Source organism: Macrosteles quadrilineatus, unplaced genomic scaffold, assembly GCF_028750875.1.
Source record: "Macrosteles quadrilineatus isolate MER2022 unplaced genomic scaffold, UCM_ALF_1.0 Scaffold_1__1_contigs__length_201487025, whole genome shotgun sequence".
NCBI classification, from domain to species: domain Eukaryota; kingdom Metazoa; phylum Arthropoda; class Insecta; order Hemiptera; family Cicadellidae; genus Macrosteles; species Macrosteles quadrilineatus.
In genome coordinates, this window is record NW_026542594.1 from 87,207,726 (window position 1) to 87,227,664 (window position 19,939).

General features: G+C 36.8%; 1 protein-coding gene across 2 annotated transcripts in view; it reads left to right on the forward strand.

Annotated features, from left to right (window-relative positions):
- LOC128982871 (Kv channel-interacting protein 1) overlaps nt 1-19,939 on the forward strand; it is a 220,083-nt gene that overhangs the window by 32,509 nt on the left and 167,635 nt on the right. Inside the window, exon 1 of one of the 2 annotated variants that reach the window (XM_054402195.1) lies at nt 11,420-11,515. The exons of the other annotated variant lie outside the window; for it this stretch is intronic. Within the exon in view, the coding sequence (XP_054258170.1) occupies nt 11,500-11,515 (16 nt within the window). The 5' untranslated portion in view covers nt 11,420-11,499. Of the gene's footprint in view, nt 1-11,419; nt 11,516-19,939 lie in introns of those variants that run through there. 2 annotated transcript variants of the gene reach the window in all.

Here is a 19,939-nt window from a genome sequence, read left to right on the forward strand (position 1 = left end):
TGTTACAGCCATGTGACCTCTCTGGCGTTGAGCCAAGGGTGGACTATACTTGGCACCTGTTGCCAGTTGGATTGTTTTGTAAATACTGCATCAGTGTGCCAGTGTTTGAGATGCCGCCGCTGGCTACAACATGTCCGCAGGTAGGCTTATCATTACAATAAATCTCTCTAGTCAACCAGAACTACACTAATGAACTGAAAAACTATTTTAAGTTAAAAATACCCATGCTAAAATTCACGACTGTTATTTCAATCATACTAAAAATAATCCACTGACAAACAACACCAACTGAACCGCTTTGCTCAATTACACTTACACATTTGAAGCAAATCTTCACAGAAAACTGAAAAAGTGGTTACATGTCCATATAGATCTTTTGTAACTGTTGAGTTTTAATTTTCGATAGCGAGACTTATATTTCTCTTACCGGTGATAGTAGGCATTTAAGTGTTATCCCTATAGCTAATATAGTTATCTCTAAATATATTAAGACTTCTAATGTGACTGATGAGTTGGGGGTTTGTTAAAGTGGTCGGAAATATGAACGAGCAACTAACTTGCAGACCAATCCGTATACAGTATATTTCATGGTCTCAGAGACAAGTTATGGTTTATTTTTAGCTTGGTACATTGTTGACATAAAAAAAACATTAAAAACCAAGTAAATATCATGGTGTTAACGTATGAGATATTGTGGTCTTAGTAAATGTTATGGGTGAGTGCGTGAATTTAATTGTCGTAATCTGACGAAAATCACACATGCGCGAATCCAACAAATACATGACTACTTAACTATCTTGTCTTACGAGAAGTTCCATGGAGTTTATAGCACAGAAAAAGTTTGAAATATAACGAATTTGTTTGGCGCTATCATCCGTCTTGAAATTTGTTTGATGAAAGTTACAGGCGTATCCATTGTATTGGTTTATTGATGGTCGAAACCGAACATTTTGAACCACGAAACCTAAACGCTAAACCTTTACTATCCTGCTAAGATAGAAAATACATAATAATAAAATATCTTTCATGCAAACAAAAATTAAAGAACTTTAACTCCTGGCCCTGACATAACAACATGCCTTATGCAAACCATATAGATGAGTAGCTGAGTGGTTAAAGTGCGCGCCTGGTAAAAAAGGTCACCGAAAAGTTAGTTGCTTGTTCCAGACTGGACTCAGCTGTCCATGATCATTGGGCATTTAATACGAGACATAGCCCTGGATATTGAAACAGCAGGACTTCGTTGTTAACAAAGCCACACAAGGCATCTCATTTTATTCTACACTTATCATTCATTCATATTAAGGTCAAATACTCACCTAGGTGACATAACTTTTTACTTACAACAACTAATGTAATGCGTCTCATTTACCATTGCAGTTACGTAAAATATTAATATGTGACTTTAAAATATATTTTTGTATTGTAGAAAATAAGTTATTTAACTCGTGTGCAGCTTTGGAGTTTGTGTAAATGTTTATGCTGCATACTTCAACATGTGGAGTGCCATTTACAGACCGCTAAACAGTATCGTATATGATAACTGAGACTGAGTAAACATAGCAGAGTAGGCCAAGCTAAAACCAGCTAAACAAAACATGGAGGGTGAATAAATTGGGTTATGACAAGTATCAAACTGAGCGATGTGAGAGGCACACTAAAAATAGAATGGCTGTGTGAAGTAGTGACGTTCCTTGCACCTACAGCTGTGTGAAGTAGTGACGTTCCTTGCACCTACAGCTGTGTGAAGTAGTAACGTTCTTCCGTGCTCCTACAGCTGTGTGAAGTAGTAACGTTCTTCCTTGCACCTACAGCTGTGTGAAGTAGTAACGTTCTTCCGTGCTCCTACAACTGTGTGAAATAGTAACGATCTTCCGTGCTCCTACAGCTGTTTGAAGTAATGACGTTCCTTGCACCTACAGCTGTGTGAAGTAATAACGTTCTTCCGTGCTCCTACAGATGTGTGAAGTAGTGACGTTCTTCCGTGCTCCTACAGCTGTGTGAAGTAGTAACGTTCTTCCGTGCTCCTACAACTGTGTGAAGTAGTGACGTTCTTCCATGCTCCTACAACTGTGTGAAGTAGTGACGTTCTTCCTTGCTCCTACAGCTGTGTGAAGTAGTAACGTTCTTCCGTGCTCCTACAGCTGTGTGAAGTAGTGACGTTCTTCCGTGCTCCTACAGCTGTGTGAAGTAATGACGTTCCTTGCACCTACAGCTGTGTGAAGTAATGACGTTCTTCCGTGCTCCTACAGATGTGTGAAGTAGTGACGTTCTTCCGTGCTCCTACAGCTGTGTAAAGTAGTGACGTCCCTTGCACCTACAGCTGTGTGAAGTAGTGACGTCCCTTGCACCTACAGCTGTGTGAAGTAGTGACGTTCTTCCGTGCTCCTACAACTGTGTGAAGTAGTGACGTTCTTCCATGCTCCTACAACTGTGTGAAGTAGTGACATTCTTCCGTGCTCCTACAGCTGTGTGAAGTAGTTACGTTCTTCCGTGCTCCAACAGCTGTGTGAAGTAGTGACGTTCCTTGCACCTACAGCTGTGTGAAGTAGTGACGTTCTTCCGTTTTCCTACAGCTGTGTGAAGTAGTGACGTTCCTTGCACCTACAGCTGTGTGAAGTAGTGACGTTCTTCCGTGCTCCTACAGATGTGTGAAGTAGTGACGTTCTTCCGTGCTCCTACAGCTGTGTGAAGTAGTGACGTTCCTTGCACCTACAGCTGTGTGAAGTAGTGACGTTCTTCCGTGCTCCTACAGCTGTGTGAAGTAGTGACGTTCCTTGCACCTAAAGCTGTGTGAAGTAGTGACGGTCTTCCGTGCTCCTACAGCTGTGTGAAGTAGTGACGTTCCTTGCACCTACAGCTGTGTGAAGTAGTGACGTTCTTTGCACCTACAGCTGTGTGAAGTAGTGACGTTCTTCCGTGCTCCTACAACTGTGTGAAGTAGTGACGTTCCTTGCACCTACAGCTGTGTGAAGTAGTGACGTTCTTCCGTGCTCCTACAGCTGTGTGAAGTAGTGACGTTCCTTGCACCTACAGCTGTGTGAAGTAGTGACGTTCTTCCGTGCTCCTACAGCTGTGTGAAGTAATGACGTTCCTTGAACCTATAACTGAGTGGAGCAGTGACGTTGTTCTGTGCTTATACAACTGCATAAGCAGTGTCGTTATACTTTGCTAGTTCGCACTGTTTGAATTAATTATGCCATATCGGAGCAGCGCAACTGCGTGGAGTGGTGACGTCATACAGTGCAGTTCAACAGTCAACTGCGTGAATTGTTACGTCACACAGTGCAGCTACACTGCGTGAGTTAGTTACGTTAATGCCGCGCTAGCATAAGCATGACTACTTGAAGTAAAACATCGTAACGTGTCAGCATGGCAGCAAGTTGTAATTAGCTCAACTGTGTGAAAATACGATGTTATAACCAGGCCGTATTAAGAATCTATGCGGCACCCGAGACTCACACCAGATTCTCTAATCCTCTATTTCCATTCTTCAGTGGCTGGTGCTTAGGAGGTTTGGAAATACACATGCTATTCAATTCTATGAACTCGGCCCTTTCCGATCGGCGAATAGAGCAAGAAGGCTAGGAGACCAGCTATGAAATATTTCCCTTTAATTTCTAATAATAATAGTAGGGGGCAACGGATCAGACGTTTTTACTTCGTATCGGGTCAAGCTTTTGATCTCGGGCCAAAATCTGGTCAGTTCAAAATTGGATTAAAATTGGAGGCCTGCGAGGCCTTTCCCAGGCTGGGATCCTCGGGCACAGCCGTGTCTACGATAAGGGAATGCAGCCCTTGTCATATAGTTCAAGCACAACTGCGTTGAGTAATGCCATTTACATTCAGACCTAACTCAGCCGCGTAAAACGTTGACGTCATGCCTCCCTACTACACCTGGGTAAAATAGTATCGCTACAATGTAGAGACTTTCAACATACTGAGAGCCAGTCTGTGTTGATTTTGATTACAGCGCAATCGCAATCCATGGAACCAAATATTTACAAACTGATTGTTACAGGTTTGGCAACAGTCAAGAAGCCATTACGGCCAATAGTACAATCAGCTGTTTACATACAGATTATGAAATGCTTGGCATTTCCCCAGGGCCTACGTAGGTACCACTGATCGATCGATTTAGCTCAATTCCTTGTCACGACACTACCGTCCGCTGATGACAGAAATAGAAATGCAGTAAAATAGATGTTTTATGTTTAAGAAATTTCCTCGTATTACTAAATGGTAACCGAATGGCTAAATGAACTAATCGAAACTTACTAGCTCATATTTAGGCCTAGTTTTGCTAATCCTGAAATTCAGCTTCACTCATAACAGTAAGATGGTGTAATCCATACATATTATCTGATTTTACCTATTGTTAGGCCATCTATTATATGATTCATATTATGATGTTCTGTGCCACAGCTATACGACCCGACGTATCGTCTGTCATTGTGCATTTCAACTTCCAACAGATGAACCTACCTTATTACAGGTCATGCCAGACTAGGAGTTACAAAGCAACCCTAAGTAAGATATTTATGGACGGAGACCTAAGGAGCACATAAAATCGTGTAATAAAAGAGTAGTTAGTGTCTTATTACGTCTAGTATAGATGGTAGTAATGTGTAGCTAAGTCACACAAACTGGATTTCAAGTATAAAAGGTTTTCATTTAAGTTTAGCCATACCAATCACTGTCATGGTCGTAATTATTTGGTCGGACGTTTATCACACGAACATGAACCACCGCACTTCATCCCCAAACGTCCAAACGGAAACAAGAAGCCAGATAAACCAAAATCTATTGGGTAGTTTAGGTTTGCAATTACTATTTTTTTTATGCTTTTATAACAGAATTGAAACACGGATCCTCTTAGAATTTGTAGCAGCAGTAAGAGTAATAACTAAAAAACTCTAGCGCATGAATAATTTGGCTGAGCCTCAGTAGTTTAATTCCATGATGGGTCATAAAGGGTGTAACGTGACCACTGTCCAGAGGCAGACACGCCAACTTATTATGTGTAGTGTGATACACTTGTGTAGCTGTTGGGCTGAAGTTGATAGAAGTAGTTACAGTTGTAAAGTAACCCCGCTTTGGTGAGTTATTTGGCTATACATTTAGTACTAAACAGCAATTACACAAAACAATAAGCATTAGAAAGATATTGTTAAGATATACAAATTTGAAATAAAAATACCGTTAAATACAAATTTTAAATTGGAAAATTATATAATTTAAGAAATTTACCACCGATATCAGTCTTTCATGAGTAGGCATATGGTTGTAAAAAAATGGCGTAAAAATAAATAATACAAATTATTCAAATTATACTATACAAATTGTTCATAAATTATTTGACAAATTTTAAGATTATATAAACAATTACTCAAGCAATTTAAAAACTTGGGAATTATTTCACTGAATAGCAAATTTAAAACAGTTTTATACAGTAACTGCAAAACAATAATTATATAAATGTCAGTAATTATAAAAAGTGTGCATAAACTACTCAAACAGTGAGTGTAAGCTATGTTTTATCGCAATGACTTGTCTTGTGGCATAGTCAGCATGGCATAGGCACCAACGATGGACCTTTCTACGCCAGCTGTGTATGAAATTTGGTGAATCAAACGTTAAACTGATTTAAGTAACAAAATTACTAGTGTGCAATAAAAAGCAAAGTCTTTGGTTTCTTGAAAGCAAATCTGTAATAACTGTTCGAAAAAGGGTTCATTTAGAGTATGGCCGTAATTCTTCGCGTAACAATTCTATAAAATGGTGGTACAGACAGTTCGAACGACTGGGAAGTGTCCAACATTAGTAGAGCGAGTCCTCATCTCAGAAGAACATAACTTACAATAACAGTTTAGGCGATTTTTACAGTCTTTTTATAACTACTTTTCATAATTGTTGACATTTTTATAATAATTTTTTTGGAGTTACTGAATAAAAAATGTTTTAAATTTGCGAAACAATTACCATGTTTATTTTTTTCTTGGTTATTTATTTAATTATCTTAAAAAGGTGTACAATAATTTATGACCACCCTATGTTAATTTGAAACATTCTTTGGCGTTGCTTTTGTTAGTACCTATTAAAACTAAATACAAATTAAAAATAAACAAGCAATTAAAACAAAAAACAGGTGGCGGTGTTGTGCAGGAATACGTTTTCTGTAATGGCATATTGATCAATAACTTTAAAAAGCTTTCCACCAAGCATTGGCGTGTTAAATCCCCGTTGTTCTGCTACCAAACAAATATATGTATATATTTTCAAAACCCTCAAAACAAGATGTTTTCTATAGTCATCTATGTGATAACCTACGGCTGATGCAAAAAAAATTATACAAACCACATCTGTCAAACTCACAAACATTTTTGCGTTTCAAGCTATTATATTGTTACTTCGTCTTTATAATATTGGATTTCATTGAATTTATGTGAATTACTATAGTATGGTAATAAATATTCACCAATAGAATAGCTGAAGGAATGTTTGGATTTTTTCATTCCTCGGACTTCCATACTTTAAGGTTTTGTAATGAAGGAAACGATTTCAATCTTTGTAATTACCAGTGTTTGTTTAGGCCTTGATGCCTACCCTATTCTACTGGGACTTTCAAAACCTTTGTCTTTCCTGATAAAAGCCAAAACATCATTCATCAAGACAGATCCGCGAATTTTCATCTACTGTACGTAGTGTCAAATAAAATTTTTAAACTTAGTTCCCCGCTTACCTCTTGTTACAAGACAGTTAAATTAAATATTGAGACGCTCTAAATATAAATCGTACTATAAGAAAATTGTACCCACTACGTGCTATGGGAGCTGCAAAAATTAGAAACATTTTTTATATCCAGTTTTTTCTTTTTATTACATTAACTCCTCAACGAGTTGATGTATTTATTCTTAATCAACTGTTTCTTAATATCTATTTGAAATATACTTTTCCAATGCATACCGAAGTATTTTTACTTACAGTGAGCTGTCGTTAGTCATTTACGAGTTTCGTGGTTAGTGTTAGAATGCTGTAAATCACCAGTAAAAGCATACCAAGAGTGCTCTAACCTGTCAACGTCTCCTCATAAAAATTCTGCAGTGGTTGACCTCTTTTTAACAGCAGACGTATTCAAACACTCATGCTGCTTTGTCTGCAATTCAATATTGTATGCAGATATGGAAGGGTTTTAATGTTTATTTGGTTAAAATAATTTGTTATTAAATTTGGTAAAAGGTTATACTGTAAATTTTAAAGTTTAAAAACATAAAATTCAAGCAGAACCGTTTAAGCAGACCCTCCCTTATGCTAACCTGAAACATTTTCTAAAACATATTCTGTTTTAGGAAAAAATGTATTTTATATGCAAACAAAGTTCTCTAATTTCTCAGTAGGGCTTTTGTACAAAAAACAAAATAGCATAGCTGAGAGATGTTTTTGGCAAATACGAACGAATTTCAGGAAAAGAGACAAGTTATAATTTTGGAACTGAGGAAACGGTTGCATAATGATGGTATTGTACTGTGTACTTTATCAAAACATAATAAATTTAACATTATTCTTTTGTTCACGGATGTCCTGAAACAATTTGGTCACTTTTATATCTGCTAACATTGACACACATATGACTACTAATTACAGTAATCCTACACAGGTTGGTGCAGGAAATCTCTAGGCAAGAACTGAACTGTTATACTCATACGTCTATGCCGTAGGCTCTCGTCTGAAGACTAACTGTAGTGTTTGTAATTGTAATGTACTGTTGTGTTTGTAATGTAATGAAAGGCTCTAAACTTTGTGCTATATCAGAGCTGAATGTCTCTGCCGTTTAGTAATTAACACAATCTACAGATAGATGAGACCACGCTGTTGTCTTTGGATTAGAAATGTTACACAATTATTACAGGGAGATCCTGGTCGTTGTAGCTAATCGTAAGTTTCTTCTCTTCTAAGTCCGCACTGGGAAGTTTCTTGAGTGCAGCAAAGACACTTTGCGCTCGCGTTATACATTATATTTTCCTACAGTTAGCCTACTATAAAGCATACGAATAATTAGTCTTTCAAAACTAAACAACACGTTTTAGGTTAGGCTAAATTCAAAAGGCTTTGAAATGCTGCACCAGCTGATTGTAGTCGTAGTACTTTAAATAATGTTGCCAACTTATTTCCATTCGAACATATATTACGTGCCTATTACGTGCACACTGTTTTCTGTCATTTGGTTGGTATACTGGAGTGTGGAAAAAGTAAGTAAATGCAGCAATCTAGCTACTTTGCGTGCTATAATCAGTGCAAGGAAGGCTGCTTTGTCAGGTAACTGTAGGTAAAAAGTGTTTACTATGCAAAAGTTATGTTTACTATCTTTTTTGTATTTTGCTGACATAAACAAACAAACATTTGTTATCGTTTTATCAACTGTATCAATTCCGCACAATCAATGGGAATTGGAACTGTAAATAGAAGGTCTATCTTCAACAATGTTATTAGTTTTGAAATGTCCCTAAATGAAATAAAGAAAAATCCCAGTGTCTGTAAAAAAAAATAGCCTTTGTAGTGTAGTAAAAAGTTTAATTTCTTCTTATTAAAAAATTATCTATTCTCAACCATATTTAAAGAGCTCGATAAATTTCACACTCCAAAAATATGGTCTTGCATTTGTAATGACTTACTTTCCACTCTTGTTATGAAATATACTGTTGTAACATTTGTCCATGGTTCTTCTAAGTGCTGCGTACTCATATTATAAAAAATTATGAATTGAATTATAGACTATACATCCTCACCAGATTTATTTCTGAATAAGCGTAAAAAGTATAAAGATATTGTTTTGGAAAAACCTTAACATTTCTTGGATCACCTTTCACAGCATAAATATGAATCAAGAATAAAAATGAGACTAGGAATATGCATTAAGTTTGGAAAAAAGATTATATGTCTGGAATAAGTAACCGGTAGATTTATCGTGTTGTTTAAGATTAATACAGGAACATAGTTCGCTAATTTCATAAATACTAATTTTGGTAATGATTTAAGCCTTGGCATGCTCGTATATAGCCGGATTTTAACTGTAACAGTTGATCTTAAAAAGCATAAATTTGGAAACTAGTTCTTAAATAATAAATTTTATTGTTATACATTGACATGGGGACGCCACGTACGTGCGTATTTCAACCCGAATATAGGGTATATCAGTGTAGAAATGGTAGAATGGAGTAAGATGATCTGTGTATAGCTCTGTTACTGACTGAGACCAGCTGTTTAATTAGTCAGGATTGTTTATTTAAGATCACAGACAGCTGAGTACGATTTTTTCCATAACCATAAAAAACGTCGCCTTTTCGATTCTGTAACCTTTTGATTGTAAGGCGAGCACTATAACAGCTCAGCTCGGAATCACCCGGTCAGATTCATTTAAAGTAGGGTAGGGTGTTTCCCAACCTCACTAAAATATTTTAAGTGTGGTATTGTAAAAATTACTCTTTTTTATTCAACCATTACAACAAAACTCTAAAAAACCATAAAGAAATATCTTGTTTATGATTATATTATGCAATCCAAACCGAATGCCAAAGCATCAAGACATACCTGTATTTTGTTTAGTCTTGAACTGAGTAAATGATACGGCTTTATAAAACGTACTGACAAACAACTTGATCTAAACGAAAAAAACTATCTTTAATACGTGTTTTATGTCAAAAAGCAGTTTTCTAAATAACTTATTTTGCAGAAAATTACATGCAGATAAGATTTTCATCACAAAGAAGACGAATTTCCGTATATAACATCATAATGCTATTATTGATTTAAATAACCATAAAACGCAAAACAAACATACATTTGGCGGCGGTTCAATGTGCTAGTCTGGAAGCTGTTAAGCTGATCTTCTGAAGAGTAGTGTCTGCAAATCTGAGCATAAACAAGTCGTTTCGTAACCACACATTCAAAGTCTTATCTTACCTTAACTTTGGCAGAGCAGAAAAATGGAAACACCATTTTGCCCTCGAAAAATTCTAAACCCCTAGTAACATTGTATGTGAAAATGACTGAAAGAAACAATAATAATTAAATGTTAAAACAAAGAACATCTTAACCGAACCATCTAGAAACAAACCTTGCAAGAGTGCCTAAAAAAATGCAGAATGTGAAGACACTTTCAAGTTTTAAATTGTTCATCTTCATTTTATTCACAGGAAAATTAAAAACTTTAATTGATATATTCAATTCGGAACGTTATTAGTTAGGCCTATAACGATTTACAAATTATTTTAATTTTATCAATAACCTTTACAGATTGATGATATGCAATATTTAATATGCATTGGAGGCATTAATGATAATGTAGACGTAAATCTGAATGTGAACTGTAATTGTGATGCCGTGATAGCACAGCAAGACACGCGTTCATAGCATAACGAAACAAGTCTCTAGTTGGATATTCTAAACTATAGGGCTACCGGTTTATTTTATTACTATGGTCAAATAGACGATATTTTATTACTATGCTTCTCTCGATCCAAATTGAACATTTCAACATCCAACAAAAATGTGTAAAAAAACTAACTTACATGAGGTAGAAGGCTTTTAACTAAAAATGTGGAAGGGGTTGTTTGTATGTCAACCTTTTTTACCTTTTTACTAAAGCAAAATAAACCTAGTCAAAGACAATGAATCTTTAGGGGCATCGTATTGGAATCGTAACAAAAACATATTTTTAAGTTTAGACTATGTACATTGGCTAGGTAAAAGTATGGATGCCTCCTCTTAACTTTCCAATAGGTTATCCTAGGGAAAACTGAGAAATATTTAAACATGTTTGAGCTGCCCCCAAAATACTCCGTTTTGGTGGCTTGAAAAAAATTTCGTACCAACCGAAAAGTTATTTTCCATACCATATAAAAGTAAGCAGAGTTAATCTTTCTTTAAAATACAAATGAGGAGGTATCCACACTTTCCCCCAGTTCTCTAGAGCTTAAGATGAATTGTTTATACGTTCATAAATGATCACCATTTCGTACAAAGGTTAAATAGAGAGCTGTGTTTTTTTTAATGTTCTTCCTTTGCAAAATGCACTTTGCCATTTAAAGATGTACAACATTGTGTTGTCCTACTGTAACCCATTAAAACAGAGAGGAGATATCCATACTTTTGCTTTACCCGTATATTGCAACAAAAGAATCGATTTACATAAACTGTGCATTATGCTTTTGCTACTTTGGAATGTAGAGCGTACTGTCGTCCCCACCGAACAAAAGGTCGTTTGACTGATTCGGTGGAACATAAATTCTTTTGACAGTAAGTGTACACTTTTATAAAATCGCCTCAGTCTAATAGCAGAATCGACTGAGTGGTGACAGACAGTTTACCGAATGTTTGGCCACTTCCCAGCGAGTGTGTGGGGAGTCTCAGTCGCTAAACTGTGCGCGTCTATAGCGGGCCTGATAGTCAGTGACATGGACCTACAGTGAGAACAGTGCGTGGCGACTGGCGAACACGTCAATGAACACTGGAGGAGGTAAACTCAGATACCATAATCATCCGATTGGCTCAAGCAGTAACCGGTAGGCTAATTCGTACATGATGTGAGAATATAAATCTTCTCTATAAACATATATCTGTATGATGATAAGATTATGATTTTTAAGCAGTTATAAATTCAAGCGACGTCCATAAGCATTGTAATAGACTTTTTTTATTTTAACCGCTGCCTAGGAGCTATTTATTATAATTTTTGTTCATTTCTCTAAATATTTCATCACTTAACCTTAAAGTTGTAGTTGTGTTTATTGTGAGTGTGTATTTATTGCGTGAAATGGCAAAACACCTGAATCATATAAAAGAAAAGCAGAAGCAATAACTGCATAAGACCTAATACAATCAAAATCTAAGTAAAGTTATAATGACGAATTTCGTAAGTTTGAGGAGTGGTTAGAAAAAGAGAATGTTTCACCTTCAGACATAAGTGATGACAAATAAATAAAAATAACATCGTATGCAACATTAATATAAATATATATTATATCATATGCAACATGGGCCTATTAGAGCAAAAGTGTCTTTCAAACATTCTTTAACTACTCTTCTTTGGTTAAGATATTATAGATGATATATTTATTGTTTATTGGCAACACGGAATCAATTCACTAAAAAATCTTCTACAAGATTTAAACCAATTTTCTTGTTTGAAGTTCACTTGGAATTATTCAGACAAAATTGTCTCTTTCTTCGATGTTGATGTCTTCATTAACAATCAAAAACTTAAAACGAAAATTAATTTAAAAGAAACTACCAAAATGCGATACTAAAAAAAAGAGGCTATATTATCAAAGTTGTCCCCCAATGTATATGAAAACATCAATTCCAAAAGCTTATCAATTCGTGCTAAAACACTCCGCAGTGAAAAATCTGATTTATAAAAATATATCACTAAATCGAATTCTGCTTTCATTGAAAGAGGCTATCCTCAAAAACTAATATCCAATCAGATAAAAAAACAACAAAAAACTCAACCAAGATAATAGTTTTTCAAGTGATCCTAAATGTATTACTCAATATTATCCTGGGCTACAGAAAATTAACAGTGTAATGAAAGTAGTGTTCAATATTTTGAAATCATCCCCCAGTACTGAGAATTTATTTTTTAGACCACCACGTGTTATTTAAAAAAACCCACAAAATTAAAAAAAAATTTTTTGGTGAAACCCAAATTTCAAAATTCTCGGCCTTCAAACAATTCTAAACAAGGCTGTGAACCATGTCACAAGCCCCGATGGAGTGTTTGTAAAATTATGAGTAGTACACCTGAATTTGATAGCAAAGTAAAAAAAAGTTTTATCCGATTGTCGGTAGATCAACTTGTGAAACTCGCAGTGCGATTTATCAACTGTCGTGTAAACATTGTCCAAAAGAATACATGAGCCAGACTTCGAACTCATTAAGAGTTCGAATGACAGGCCATCTTTCTGATGTAGTACATGAAGACAAAAGACAACCAATCTATAATCATTTCGCTCACCCCTACCAAAATTTTAAAGGCTGATACACCCTTAAAGCCCTTCAAAAAGTGAACCCAAATCAAACCCCTAAATGCAACCAACTGGGTTTAAGAAATTCTGAATTGGCTCACCAGTTGGTACTGAAAACAAAGTTCCCCTCTGGTTTAAATTTAAGATAGTAAAAAAGTGATTCAACTCAGCTGAATTTGAATTTTCTTTTAGGCTGATTATATTGCGTTTGATCTTTACTCAACCATATTTTATTAAAATGCAACTATTTGTAAACCGTTCATATTTATTTGTTTTGTTCATTTTCACATTTCACAAATTTTCTTTTGCTTTAAAACGTTTGTATAAAACGAAAGTTACACTGTTTCATGTTTAATTTTTCATTATATATATATATATATATTCTCAATTGTTGTATGGGGTGGTGAAAAATCGCTTTCGTACCACGGGCTGGAAGTGTTTTGCAGTTCTTTTTCGTCTCGAACTTAAAAAAAACCATCTCGAGCCGGCAAAACCTCACTTGCGGGCCTAGGTATGAAATATGCTGTTATGACAAAAAATAAATGTAATTCTGCATTAGTTAGCACTGTATAAACAAGTTATAATTATATTACAAACTGCACTTTCATAAACTGCATAAAAAAGAAGGATTATATAAATTCGGTGATTTAATCCACTCTTTAAGATTGTACCGTTTTGTAACAGACTCAACATTTATTTTTAAGATTATATATATGTACATATAAGGGGACAAATTATGAGAAATTTACGATAAGTTGATAAGTTATGATCATTATTTTACAAATATAGACCAGCCAATTTTACTAAACATCGTATTCAATCTATTAAAGCTCCAACCTGTTAAATTAAATATTCACAAACTGTATGGTAAAATAGTATTTGAAAAAAAAGATATACGTCTAAGTAATAATATATTTACACTTATACTGTTGACTCAAAAGACGGTAAATACATATAAAAGATGTAAACCCCACAACCTATATGTGTGTATGTGTGTGTGTTGTAGGTGTATTCGCCGATTGGGTCTGATGTAGATTGGAGTGTCCAATCGAAATCGATCACCACTTACCATCTTTCATATGTATTTACCGTCTTGTGAGTCAACATTATAAGTGTAAATATATTATTACTAGTGTTATTAGACGTATATATTTTTTCAGGTAATTTAATAACACGTACGATGCTTATCAAGAAGTTATTTAAAATAGTATTAAATCATGTTAAGGTTTCTTTCAACAACCTTTAGTATCGGAATGAGTTTTAAGCGGTACAAGCGTAGGGGTCTTCTAATGGACATTTACAGTTGAGAAAAAATATGCAAACCAATAGAAGGGCCAGTAGGTGGTCTTCCCCTTTCAGAATATTGAGCTCTATCCAAGAGTACTATTAAGATCAACTTTCACTTCACCAGCAAACCGATAGAACAACCATTTAAAATTAACTAATTAGTATTAAGAGTAAATTTCGTGTAAATCCAACATTATAGATTAATAAAAATCATAAATCACCATAATAATTGAGCTTAAATGTTCTAGACTAAATCATAGCGGTTACCGCTCTTACTTAGTTTAATACAACCGAATTAATCCAATGTTTGCTTTACGATTTTTCTAAACGGGTCCCGCGAGTAGAAAGAATTACTTATTGCTTTCAAAGAAATAAAATTTGTTGGCAAAGTAATTGTGACGTATACCACGTACTAAGTGATAAAACGCTCATTTTTAAAAGAAAGACACGGATAAATAAGATCTCGTACATAACAAAGAATTAATTCAATTTCAATGTAGTTGGCAGTCACACTGTTAAATGTTGCTGGTCTCACATTTTCATATTTTAATTAGACAACAAAATTATCTATCTGTCCACATACCCTAATGCAACAAAAGCTTCTATGTAAAGTCCCTACTGCAGATTTTTACGATTTAATGTATCATTTTACAGCTTATAATCCAGCGGAGGGACGTGAGTAGTACACTCCCTTAGCGTTTGATTTATTTCTAGAGTTCACTTGCAAAGGTCCAGTGATGCTAACCATGTTTCTCATAACGGCATAAAATGGGGTTAGTAATTTAACGGATGATGTTGAATGTTTCACAGTCAGATCAAAGGACGAAATAGTTTATGAAAATGGATTTTAAATAATATCTTAGGCATGTTTAAGTGATGACTGTAACCTGATTGAGGTATGCAAGTCATTCCCCATGGTATAGATAAATAAAAATATTTGTTTCAGTAAATAGTGCGCAAAATTGCAGCTTACTGCACATAAGAGAAAGGTGAGTGCAAAAAGTTTCTCGAGAGCAGCAAAAACCTTGGACCCGTGTTACTCATTATATTTTCCTACAGTTACTATAAAGCATATAAATAATTTGTAATTGTATCTATACAGGGGTTAAAATGCAGTTTCACACCAAACCTAAATTAAATTGTTCACAAACAAATTAAATCATAAAATGGAATTGTTTACACATTAACAAATAAAGTCTGAATTAAAATTTTACAAACATAATGAATCTGTGGTGAGTGCTTCAATACTGTTGAAAACCAGCTGGACAATTATTTGTTTTTTTATAAAAGTATAACTTTGGTTTTGTTTAAATGAGTTGCTATGGTTACCTAACAGTTCATTCCTGGTTTATATAATTCATACACTTATGTTTTTGTCATGCTTATTAAATTCTATTTTCTATCAGTTTCTTGAATAATTTTATCATAAAAGTAACAAAAATAGTTAAAGAAGAACCTACTTCTTCAGTGGTGACCCCGACGTGATCATTTTTTTACCAAAATTTAGCAAAATTGCAATGTCTACTACTCAAGAAGGTAACTCCCTAGAACGAATTACTGTGAAGATTCCACAATTTTGGCCAGCAGATCCTGAGCTGTGGTTTGCGCAGGTCGAGACCCAATTCTCCTTGGCTCGGATCACATCTGATGAAACAAAATTCTTTTATGTTTGTGGAAATCGTGATGCTAAATACGCTGCTGAAGTGAGAGACATCCTCACAAGACCACCAACCGAGGGAAAATACGAAAAACTGAAAACAGAATTGATACAACGCCTAAGCTCTTCACAGGAACAGAAGACCAGACGTCTCCTGGAACATGAAGAAATGGGAGATCGAAAGCCCTCGCAGTTCCTCAGACATCTTCGTGCTTTGGCTGGTACCGTTGTACCTGACACTGTGCTGAAAACTCTGTGGTTGAGTCGTCTGCCTTCATCAACTCAAGCCATTTTAGCAACACAAAAGTCGTCTGAGCTTGATGCACTAGCCGAGTTGGCTGACGCCGTGCTTGAAATTAGCCCGCGTCATCAAGTTACAGAAGCAGCTGTCCCTACTAACAGTCCCAACTCTATGGAAGTAATGATGGAGCGACTGACGATTCTGATGACATCTAAAATGGGCGAAATCGTAAGCACTCTTCAGCAAGACATTTCAACTATCAAAGAAGATCTGCGGAGTAATCAAAATCGTCGTCCAACATGGAGTTCAAGTCCGGTTCGGCGATCAAGATCACGCTCCAAGAGCACGACAAGAGACGATGTTTGCTGGTACCACAAGCGATTCGGTAATGCAGCAACTAAGTGCACCAGGCCTTGCAGCTTCCAAGCCAACAACTCGGGAAACGATCTCGGGAGTCTCTAATGGCGGCCAGCGACTCCTCCGATCTACAGACATCTCGCCGCCTCTTCGTCACAGACAAGGTAACAAAACAACAGTTCCTCATTGACACTGGAGCAGATGTTTGCGTCTATCCACGAAAAATACTTTCAGGTAAAATACTAAAATCTGACTATACACTATACGCAGCAAACAACACCGAAATTGCCACTTACGGGTTGCATACCTTATCTTTGGACCTAGGCTTACGCCGAGCATTTGTGTGGCGTTTTATCATAGCTGACGTTGCCAAACCGATCATTGGAGTTGACTTTCTTCATCATTATGATTTATTAGTGGATGTTCGACGTCAGTGTTTGATTGATCAGGTAACCTCTCTCGTTTCCACTGGTCGCGCAACATGCTCCAATTTGGTAAGTGGTATTAAAGCAATAAATGCAAACCAACCAAATGTCTACATGCAGCTCCTCCAATCATATGCGTCCCTTATTCGACCGGCAGGTAAACCTTCTGTCCCTGTCAAACACCAAACAGAACATCATATCCAGACAACCCCAGGACCACCAGTCTTTAGCAAACCCCGTCGTCTAGCCCCGGACAAGTTAAAGTTAGCCAAAAAAGAATTTGAGGTTATGGTCCAGTTAGGTATAGCTAGACCTTCTTCTAGCAGCTGGTCATCTCCTCTTCATATGGTTCCCAAAAAAGGAGACGAATGGAGACCATGTGGAGACTACAGAGCCCTAAATGCCAGAACCATTCCTGATCGCTACCCTATTCCTCACATTCAGGACTTTTCTCTAAATTTGCATGGTAAAAAAGTTTTCTCTACTATAGATCTTGTTCGTGCTTACCATCAGATCCCTGTAGCTCCTGATGACGTTCATAAGACTGCTATAACAACACCTTTTGGTCTTTTCGAATTTCCTTTCATGTCTTTTGGACTTTGCAATGCTGCCCAAACCTTTCAACGTTTCATTGATGGTGTACTCAGTGGCCTAGACTTCTGTTACGCTTACATTGATGACATTCTCGTAGCTTCAGAATCCGAAGAACAACACCTCATTCACTTACGACAATTGTTTGACCGCCTATCCTCTTTCGGAGTCTTTGTCAACCCAAGTAAGTGCAACCTAGGAGTTCCCATGGTTAGTTTTCTCGGATATCAAGTTTCCGGAGAAGGGATAAAACCCTTACCTGAAAAAGTGAAAGCTCTTGACTGTTACCCCAAACCAAAGACTGCAAAGGAATTAAGAAGATTCACTGGTATGCTAAACTTTTATCGTAGATTCCTACCTCATTCAGCGTCCCAGCAGAGCACACTAAATGACCTTCTGAAAGCCAATCTAAAAGGTAATATGCCTATTAATTGGACTACAGAAAGTGAACAAGCTTTTGAAACTTGTAAAAAAAGCCTCAGTGAAGCCGTTATGTTGTCTCACCCTGCACCGAATGCCTCACTTGCAATCTTTTGCGATTCATCAGACTATGCTGTAGGAAGTGTATTGCAACAAAAGGTAGGACAAAACTGGCAACCACTATCTTTCTTTTCCAAAAAGTTAAGTCTAACTCAACAGAAATACAGTACTTATGACAGAGAACTAACAGCAATTTATCTTGCCATTAAGTATTTCAAACATATGCTAGAAGGAAGACAATTCATAATTTTTACAGATCACAAGCCTCTGACCTTTGCTTTCCGTCAAAAACCTGATAAGTGTTCTCCAAGACAGTTCCGTCACTTGGAATATATTGGACAGTTCTCAACTGACATTCGCCACGTTTCTGGACAAGAAAACGCAGTTGCAGATACCTTCTCTAGGATAGAAGAAGCCACTGCCTCCTTAAACTTCCAGGCTTTGGCAGAGTCTCAAGCTCAGGATGAAGAACTACAACACTATTTAGAAACAGAATCCAACCTAAAGCTCAAGCAAGTGCTGCTACCAGGAACGGAAATCTCACTTTATTGTGATGTATCTACTTCAAACCCCCGTCCTTTTGTCACAAAACAATTTCGAAAAAATGTTTTTTACAGCTTGCACAACCTGTCTCATCCCGGGATAAAGGCATCCACAAAACTGGTTAGCCAACGTTTTGTTTGGCCTTCAATGAAATCAGACTGTCGTTCTATGGCTCGCTCCTGCCTCTCCTGCCAGAAGTCAAAGATAACACGTCACAGTTCAACCCCAGTTGGTACGTTTGTTCCACCATCTTCTAGATTCGAACACATCCATATTGATCTAGTTGGCCCATTACCTGTTTCGGAAGGTTACAGGTATTGTTTGACTTGTGTTGACAGATTTACACGTTGGCCTGAAGCAGTTCCACTTGAGAACATAGAAGCTGAAACTGTAGCTCGTGCATTATTCACCAACTGGATTTCAAGGTTTGGAACGCCACTGCGCATAACCACAGATCAAGGTCGACAATTTGAATCCTCTCTTTTCCAGCAGCTAACACAGTTAACTGGATCAACACGTCTGCGAACGACTGCCTACCACCCTGCTGCCAATGGACTCGTTGAACGGCTTCATCGACAACTCAAGGCAGCCATAAGGTGTCACACAACAGATCGTTGGACCGAAGTTTTGCCAGTGATACTAATGGGGATCAGAGCTGCGTGGCGCGAAGATATGCAAGCTTCCTCTGCAGAACTCGTTTACGGTCAACCTCTACGACTTCCTGGAGAGTTTATGACGCCCAGCCAAGATGGACATCAATTGGATCCACCAAACTTCGTAAAGAGCTTACGTCAGCACTTCAACAACCTGCGTCCAGTCAGTGGAACTAGACATGGTGCGAAGACGCCATTCGTTTTTAAGGACCTCGCTACATGCACACATGTCTTTGTGCGGACTGACATCCCCAAGGGAGCTCTCGAACCCCCATACTCTGGCCCTTACCCTATTATCAGCAGAACCACCAAGACTGCGGTTGTGGTGATTAAAGGCTGTAATGTCACGGTATCCATGGATCGACTCAAACCGGCATACTTTTGGTCCGAATACAAGAACGATGGATATGCACCAAATAGGACAGAAAGCAACAAATCCACACAAGCACAAAGCAAGACACAAAGCATGGATGATCCTAATTATACCAAGACAAGTTCATTAAAACCTGCGATTAAGACAAAATCTGGGAGACGTGTACGCTTTCCTGTACGATTTCAGGTATCATGATTTACTTCAATTAAATCATTAGCAGGGGGGTACTGTGGTGAGTGCTTCAATACTGTTGAAAACCAGCTGGACAATTATTTGTTTTTTTATAAAAGTATAACTTTGGTTTTGT